The sequence below is a fragment of the Pollicipes pollicipes genome, unplaced genomic scaffold (assembly GCF_011947565.3).
Source record: "Pollicipes pollicipes isolate AB1234 unplaced genomic scaffold, Ppol_2.1 Scaffold_3447;HRSCAF=4054_pilon_pilon_pilon, whole genome shotgun sequence".
Lineage (NCBI taxonomy): Eukaryota > Metazoa > Arthropoda > Thecostraca > Pollicipedomorpha > Pollicipedidae > Pollicipes > Pollicipes pollicipes.
In genome coordinates, this window is record NW_023596297.1 from 22,504,906 (window position 1) to 22,513,917 (window position 9,012).

General features: G+C 50.7%; 1 protein-coding gene and 1 long non-coding RNA gene across 2 annotated transcripts; one reads left to right on the plus strand and one right to left on the minus strand.

The window, feature by feature from the left end:
• Positions 1-1,386: 1,386 nt before the first annotated feature.
• LOC119092644 (uncharacterized) lies at positions 1,387-2,152 on the minus strand. The gene is made up of 3 exons (XR_005093517.1): positions 2,073-2,152; positions 1,631-1,743; positions 1,387-1,428 (listed from the first exon to the last, which is right to left on the minus strand). It is a non-coding gene; the product is annotated as an uncharacterized LOC119092644 (long non-coding RNA).
• A 708-nt stretch (positions 2,153-2,860) lies between these two features.
• LOC119092296 (fibroblast growth factor receptor substrate 2) lies at positions 2,861-8,725 on the plus strand. The gene is made up of 6 exons (XM_037215266.1): positions 2,861-2,941; positions 5,266-5,483; positions 5,901-6,055; positions 6,615-6,726; positions 8,169-8,502; positions 8,557-8,725. The coding sequence occupies exons 2-6, from the start codon at positions 5,342-5,344 to the stop codon at positions 8,723-8,725; spliced, it is 912 nt and encodes a 303-aa protein (XP_037071161.1). The 5' UTR covers positions 2,861-2,941; positions 5,266-5,341.
• The last annotated feature ends 287 nt before the right edge of the window (positions 8,726-9,012 follow it).

A 9,012-nucleotide genomic window follows, 5' to 3' on the forward strand; every position in this document is an offset into this window, starting at 1 on the left:
TAGCCGTAACTCTTTGCCCATCATACACAAGTTCCTGATGCAAGTACATTGACTCATAGGTACAGTTCACGTCCAAAGTTAGATATGGGAGACATAGGATGTTGGTCTGAGCTGGGCTGGGTGAGCTGGGTGTTACACGCCTGCATGCCGTTCACTGTCAAGACTCACACGGTTTGGGCCCAGCGTACCATATTCTAGGCCGGGGCCCAGGTCAGCGACACCAGGCCCGCCTCGGCGCCCGGCTTCCGGCGTTGGTGTGGGTCAGACTGGACTGACCAAGCGCAACGTTCGCAGACGTTACATTCACAGACACCACCTAGTTCATGGTCTTCCGTGGCTGCCGAGATTTACCATCAATCCTCGGAAACTTCCAGGAGCAGAGGATTCGAGCTCGGTGACACATCGCCGGTCACACACACTGACCCCTTTTTCCGCACAATTTCCATCTCTCAGGTCAGTCAGGTGTTGGTCATGGGTAGCGATCCCTGTTGTCAAGTTTTCTTCCATTTCCTTCGCCTTTCTTGCCATTGGTAAATTTCAGCTTTCAGCATTAGTCAAATGGAGACATGAAACTTCAGTAATGTTGCAATGTCTGCTCAACACATGACACAAGTGACTTGAAAATATCTCAACAAATTTGATAAGCTATCCAAATGCTTAAGTGAAAAGAGCAAGCTGAATGATAATTTCTATGCATTCTACTCCACAATGCCTTGTCACAATTCCATTACAGAATAGTGCTAGTGGAATGTTAATTGCTGAGAACTGCACAGCAGCATAAGCCATGACTGCAAAGATCCAGGCCACCTGCAAACATTCTCACTCAATATAGGCAGGACTGGCCCTTATGGTCCAAAATATTTTCTGCTCAATGCTAAAACAGACTCACTGACCCATACTTTGCCTGCCCTTCTCTGCATTGTGTCTGAGATAATGTTCACTTACTGCTGCACCTGTGATCAGACTGATTTCAACAATAATTGATATTTCAACCTTTCATTGGCACAAACACCTACAGTTTATCACAGCAGTAGACACATGCAATATTGTAAAACTGTAGCATAGTCATGGACATGGTCCCAATGCTCCCACACTTTTTTGTGTATGTAATTACCATAACTATACCAGTATGCATTATATGCAGTCAAACCAGAAGCCAACATTAGTTGTATCTTAGCAAACACAGATAGCCAAAGAGTACTACCAACAATATCACACTGTACACATGAATTGTAGATGCTGATCACAATGCTAAATGTCATCACTGCAGTTCAGAAGCAGCCTTGATTGCAGCATCCATAGCTTCAATCATCTCATCCAGTTGTTTCTTATTCAGCTCCAAAGTAATGTCTTCACCCCCTGCTGTCTTGAAATTCACAGAGGTGAGGGCTCATACATCATACCAGCTGAGCTGGAAGCCAGTATAACCTGGAATTATTTGCATGTATCAGCACCATTTCACAAATGAACGATGAGCCGATGATGCCATTAGAAAACGCACCCAAACTCTGGTTTCCTAAACATGGGAAAATATGAGCATCATACCATTATAACTAATTTTCAGGTTGGGAGGTAGGTAAACAGGCATCAAGAGCTGATAACCACCACATAAATATGGTTAGCTGCCCACCTTTACTCTCCAGTCAAAGTCAGACACTTCATGAATGACTGCTGACTTGTCATTCTGTGGCACACTATTGTTGTCTTCCCCAGGCATGTTGGCAATGTGCTGGTCACCAAGGTCTGCAAGAGAACACCAAGAACATTTCTTAAGCTTGTCAGTGCTATTGCCTCTCCTGGTAGCCATAAACCCTCAATGGGATGAAAATTTTCTATAAAAAGTAACTTCTACTAATAGTTTGTTTTTAACCTTGCTTCCAGTATCAGCAGTTCATATTTTTGCATTTATTTGCAAGATAAGATCCAAAAGAAAAACATGTTTATACCAGGCAAATCACTGTCAGCAGCTCATCATGAGCAGCTGTGAGCTTGTGCTCACAATGCAGACAGTGAGGGTTCTTTTCATCACAGTGCCCTTGGGCATGACACTGAGTTGTACCTGTTGTACCCACCTGATTGGTCTCAAGGCTCCAGATTGCTCAGAATCCCAAGAATGGGTGTCACAGATGTCACACCTCATAAAATATAACTGCATAACTCAAAATGATAAATCGTGCTGGAAAAATGTGCGCAAATGGCAATGAAACCTGACACTTCAAAGGGCAATAAAACCAAGTACGCGTGACAACCTAAAAGCAACCGTTCCCAGACCCTCTCCCTGTTGCCATACACTTCAAACCTTAGCTATCCTGCTCTCACTACCCCGCTTCGAATCTTCATCTGCCGGTTAATAGGGCACAGGTCCTCAAGATACAGGGCACCGCATCTCCAATTATTACCCCACTCCCAATCGTCGTCCACAGTGCCACCTCCTCATACTACCCGGCAGCCTGATACGGCTTTCAGAGGCCTCAAGTATGTCAGCTAGCAATTGAACCTGCGCCATGAATGTATTCCAAATATTCTGCTGCCAAAACAAAAACCAAATGCATCAAAAAACAAAAGCTCGATATTCTTTCCAAGGGCATATTAAAGGGATAGTATTTTACACCGTAGCATTGATGCGGGCTTTACATGAAATAGTACTTGTCCCAGTTTACTGCTGTATTTGAGCTAGTTTTGATATGTTGCAGAATGAAGGTCTTGTTAAACGGAAAAATGCGTTTTTGGTATTTGGAATGGCTTTAGGTCGTTGTCATTTAAGACACACACGACCTTACAATATTTGTGCCACCTCCTTGTTACTACTGCGACTGCTGTCGCTTTCGGCTGCGGTTCGTCGCCGATTTCGTAATGCGCAGGCTGAGATCAAGTGAGATCAGGGTCATCTTTGTTGGGAGTGGGTTATTGTCACTTGTCAGCTGTCAGGTGAATGTAGTAGGTGCGTGTTGCTTCCCCTCGGGATTTGATTTAAAATAAGTCTCCTTGTGCTGCTACCGTGCGTTAACAATTCTGTTTTGCAAAAACTTGGTCCGGTGGACGAAAACAATTATATGCACTGAAATACATACAACTTTTACGGGCGTCACACCCATTTAGTGATACCTTGCTCTGTCTTGTGTTGCCTTATGACATGTTTTAGTTAGGCATGTGCACTAGAAGCTTCAATCGCTGCCCTTTTTGCATCAATGTAAGATAATTATTGCTGATCAGTCTCAGTAGCCTAAAATGGAAAACATGCATGGTGTGTTAGAGATATTTAGCTTAACTGCAACATTACTGGGACAATTTTAGCACATGTTTCCATAGATCTAGGTGCCCAGGGTTTGCCAAATGGTCACCATAAATTTGCAGAATCATTGCAATTTGACCCGGCACTGAGTTGGCTCATTGAAGTCGGGTTCAGGGTACCAATGTCCTGTAGGTACATGGTGCAGTGTATCAATTTTGTAAACCAGTGAGCTTTTTATAGGTTTCTGAGAGGCATGCAAGAGTTGTATGAAGTTTGGGTGTGAACTCTATGATTGGATAGTCTGTGGTAGCATTACCATCATTATGCATTACCATCATTATATACCTCTTTGAAGGCATATCATGTGTGATTTCTAAGTAAAAAATGATAATATTTACTTAAATTACTCAGGTTTTATTTTGGATCTGGAAAGCTGCAGTATGGAGTAAGAAGATTTTGCATTGCTGGCTTACTAATCTTACTGGTGTTGGGATTTCTTTCTTATGCTAGGACTGGGTTAAAAGCAGTATAAAACCACTGCTACATAATAATATCCTGTACTTGCAGCATGGTCCCACACCCATGACCACTCCTAGCATGCATATCTACTTAACTTGCATACAGTATATACAAAGGTGTGCATTAAACTTTGAACATGAGTCACTGAAACTGGTTTTTGTGAAATTGGGTCTCATAATTTCAGGAGTGGCCTTTTTGTGAATCATGTCAAATAGATGCAGGTGCACATGAATGGAATGTGGTGAATGTATTTTTTGAATCAGTTCTTGTGAAGCAGAATGAAACTCTATGCCTTGTGCTGCTACACTTAACTTAAATGTTTGAAAGTAACCTGACAAGATGCATGGAACAGCACTGCATTTATGAATACATCAAGTTACATCATACATGAAATGAGTATGCTACTACCAATGTCAACAGGCTACAGTGGTATGCATTCTAAAATTTGTTATTTTTGGTGGCATGCTGTGTTTTCTCCAAATCATTACCAGTGGCTCCTGGGCAGATGTAGACCTATGGGAGGATGGGCTGTGCAAGGTGCATAACAGGGGCTGGGTCATTATATGACTCTCCACTCAAAAGCAATGACTCACATGGCAGGTATAAGGATGCCAAAGTTGACATTATCTACCATAGGCTTTTTGTGCACAAATAGTAGTAAGACCACATGGAAATAAACCATGTGCCATGACAATTAAGGTGAGGTTCACAGAGAGACTGGAACCTCTTCTGTAGTAGAGTGAGCTGTGGAAGGTTTTCCCTAGAAATCAAATATGAGGACTGTCAGCACATTTATGACATGGGCTTCAGGTTGATAGAGGGACAGATCATTAATGATGGTTTGTAAGAGGAGCAGGCTGAGTGAAGCCATTAAAATGTTATGATTGGATGGGAATGTTAGGATGGGATTGGGTACATCTATGGAAAGGTGTTAACTACCTATCAGTTACCAAGTCTGTTGGACATAAGTCGAACATGGCCTACTATGGTAAAAAGGGAACAAGTTTGGTTAATAGAATGGTTCTGGAGCTGAGGACAACTTCGCATGGCTAATCACATCAAATCATTAGAATATATTAAGGCAGCATAACATAGTGAGCTCCCACCAGGCCATGGCAGGGGGAATGAGGTGAGACAGGGCAAGAATCTCAATGCTGTTGAACATGATGACAAATTTATTTTGATCCCTGGCTGTAGAGTGGAACTCATCCATTATAGGGACTGAGGTTTTTGGGATAGGAGGGCTGGGGAGTCATGCACATGCTGGAAGGCATGCATATGTGTCATCTGCATGCCAAATCAGAACTATGCAACACATGAAAAGTGCAATTATTTAGGGAGCAACATCCAAATATCAGTGACAAAATGAGAGAGACAATTCCGTCGATAGCATGTGCGTATTATCCGGTCATTTTTTTAAAAATGAAACAAGTAGATATCTGAAATATTCCACAAGTCCATGACGCCCCAGAAACATAGCTCAAGTCGTTAATCCTTGACCTTATGTTTTGCAGGGATGTGCAAGATGTGTGTCCTGAGCAATGGTTACCAATGACCTTGACACGCACCTCTTGACCACTGCTGGGGGACATGGGATGCATGTCCAGCAAGGCGGACATCAATGACCGTCACCCAAACATCTTCCAAGTGGTCAACATCGACGACCTTGGTCAGGAGCTGCGACCGGCCAAACTGGAGATCACAGATCGGGACATTATTCTCCACCAAAGAGGTAGGTGTCCGCTGCCTTTCGGGCGTGTGCCATAGAATGCCTGCCTGCTGGGGAGATGCATGCCCAGGTGTTAAATATGCGATCAGCCGTCCGCCGCTGGTGGAGGCGGAGGCATTTGGCGGTCTGTTTGTAACGCCGGCCGTGACGTGACACGTCACACTGCTGGCGCGTGACGCGGTTCCGCGAGCTGCCCGCACGTGAACGTGTCGTTTTCAGGTTCGTGGCTAGTGATCCGAGGTCACGTCTGAGCCACGACCGTTGCCCAGGCCTGCGTCTGGCACGCCATCTGACCCGAGCTGTCTGAGCCACGGCCGCTTCTGACCTACGGTCTTTGTCCAACCCGTGTGTCCTGACCACTGCGCCGTCTGACCTGTGACCCCGGCTGACATGCGGTCACCGTCTGACCTGTGCGCGCAGGCCGCTCGGGCGTCCGATGGCCCATCCGCTGTCTGAAGCGGTACGGCTACTCGGAGGGCGTGTTCAGCTTCGAGCTGGGCCGACGCGCCCCCACCGGCGCCGGCGTGTACGCCTTCAAGTGTGAGCGCGCCGAGGCCCTGTTCCAGCTGCTGCAGGTCAGTGAGGCGCGGGAGTATATAGTCCACTTGGGGGTCAAGTGCTGAAAGGATTTTACACACACCGGCTGAATGATGAATGGATAATTGTGCCGTAGTCCGGTAGGGGACTAGTTCGGAGGATTCGTAACGGTATGCGGCACCATGACGTGTTGTACAGCGTTGAAGTTCCCAACTTCTGGGCTAGGATATACGGCGCGCTTGGTGGGAATTGAGCCATCGTCGATGTATTTCCCGAACCTGCTGCGTCCGCTCTTGCCGTTCACGGTGCCCCCTATGCCGATATCCCGCCATTTAAGTTACGTGGAACTGGCGACAGTTACGAAGGAAACATTGAACGTTACAACTTGAAACATGAACTGCACATTTGTTCCGATACGCATGTTAGTGCTGATAAGTAAACGATGAACTTACAACTGAGTCGTGGGTGTAAGGTGTCGCGAGACAGCTGATCGCTGAGCTGTCTGTGTGTGTGTATGTGCGCGCCGGCATGTCCGTGCGCTTCTGTCGCCCTGCCGGGACTGGGGTGCGAGTGTGACACCACCCCCTGGGGCGGCAGACGTGCATCCAGAACCCGGCGGACGAGGGCCGCCAGACGCCCGCGCACGGGGACGTCACGGCGGCGGCCAACGGCGACGTGGCCGCCCTGGAGGCCTGGCACGGACCGGCAGGTGAGACGAGGCCGACCGCCGGCAGCGGTGGTGCGGACCGCCGGCAGGGGTGGGGCGAGCTGCTGACAGGGATGGTGCCGACCGCTGGCAGGGCTGGGACGGGCTGCCGGCAGGAGTGGTGCGGACCGCCGGCAGGGATAAGGCGGACCACTGGCGGGGGTGGTGCGGACCACCGGCAGGGGCGGACAGGCTGCCGACAGGGGTGGTGCGGACCGCCGGCAGGGATAGGGCGGACCACTGGCAGGGGTGGGGCGGACCGCCGGTAGGTCAGAGGGGCTTACTTCCGGCCACTCTGCACCGCCGGTGTGTGGACAAAGGAATGAAAGGGATGTCGACCGCTGACATCGTCTGTGAATCATAAGGCGTGTGCGCGGCGATGTAGGAAGGAGTGTGTGCGGCGGTGTGGGAAGGAGTGTGTGCGGCGGTGTAGGAAGGAGTGTGTGCGGCGGTGTAGGGATGTTGTGCGCGACTGTGTGGGAAGGAGTGTGTGCGACGGTGTAGGGAGGAGGCTGTGCGGCTGTATAGGGGGTGGTCTGCGCGACTGTGTGGGCAGGAGTGTGTGCGGCGATGTAGGAAGGAGTGTGTGCGGCGGTGTAAGAAGGAGTGTGTGCGGCGATGTAGGAAGGAGTGTGTGTGTTGGTGTAGAAGGAATTGTGTGCGGCTGTACAGGGGGTGGTGTGCGCGACTGTGTGGGAAGGAGTGTGCGCGCCTGTGTAGGAAGGAGTGTGCGCGACTGTGTGGGAAGGAATGTGCGCGACTGTGTAAGGGGTGTGCGCGAATGTGTGGGAAGGAACGTGCGCGGCTGTGTCGGAAGGAACGTGCGCGGTTGTCTCGGAAGGCATGTGCGTGCCTGTGTAGGAAGGAGTGTGCGCGACTGTGTCTTTGCGCATCATATGCTGTGCTGTCGAAGCTTTCTTTGTGAAGAACAGGTCTTTGTATTAGCGCAGTTTGGGAGCGCTCATGTGCCGCGGCTGGATTACATATAAACCAACGGATGACTGACGGGGCCGGGAGGCACCCAACAAGGTCATGCAATACGAATACGCAGGGCTCAGAGCACGGATATGGAAGTAGTAGTATTATTAGCTGTAAAGGGTAGAGGAATTCGACTGTGCGTGGCAATTTCTGGATTCCGGTGACGAAATGAAGGAGCATGACAAAAACACAACCCGCAGGCTTTCCGCTCGCTTGGGTTTGCTGCGATCACTTAGGCCGGTTTACGGTCATAACTGATTTTTTTGTGGGGGTGGGGTGGCGCTTTTCGTGTTTGGTGCTTTCACATGCTATTAACAGTGTGCGTCGTATTGATGTATTCCACGTATGTCATGCTAACGAAGATGCAACTCGTAATTTTTTAACTGTGTACTTGTCATCTGTAAGCCATGCCACGGATCGCAACGCGTCCGGTCCCCGTTCTGACCCGTCTTGGTGTTTCTCGGCAGACGGCTCGGACCAGGCCGTGTACGTCAACGAGGAGGTGTGGTCGGAGGAGGCCGCCGCGCCGCCGCCCGACGCCGAGCCGGCCAAGCAGCCGCCGGTGCCGGCGCAGCGTAAGTCCAAGCCAGCGCACTCGTACCTGAACACGGTGCCGTGCGACATCAACACCAACTACCAGTCGGCGGAGGAGGCCGAGCGGCGCCACCTGTACGTGAACGTGCTGCCCGAGGCGGGCGTCGCCAGTGCCGAGGACGCCGAGCGGTGCTACGTGAACATTGCGGCCGGGAGTGGCGCCGCGCGCCTCGTGAACTACGCCGTGCTCGACCTGCAGGCGGCCGGGCGCGCCGAGCCGGCGACGGCGGCGGCGGCGGCGGCGGCTGCCGTCACCGCGCGGCCCGGCCAGGGGTACGCCACCATCGACTTCGACAAGACGGCCGCGCTCTCGATGGCCGTCAGCCGCGTCGATCCGGAGGAGGAGGCCGAGTGTCGGCGCAAGACGCGCCACAACTCGACCATCGTCGAGCCGGGCCTCTCCCGGCACAACTCGGTCATCAGCACCTAGCCGCGCCGCCGCCGCCGCCGCGGGCGGCCGCGGCTCGGTGCGGGTGCGATGCCGGGCCGGTCGTGCCGCCCGCGGTGGCCCCCACTGTACCTGGACCGTCGCGGCCGCGCCGCCCGGGGTGCCGCTTTGATCTCCTGCATGCGCACGAGCGGGGGCGTATTTATGGACAATTACGTAAGTGCTAGGCGGCGTTGACGGGGCAAAACGCTGGTCCGAAGCAGCTGGCCTCAAGAGGCTGCGCCGTCGCAGCTCGTGGAACCTTTATATCCGGGTGTTGAAGTGCTTTT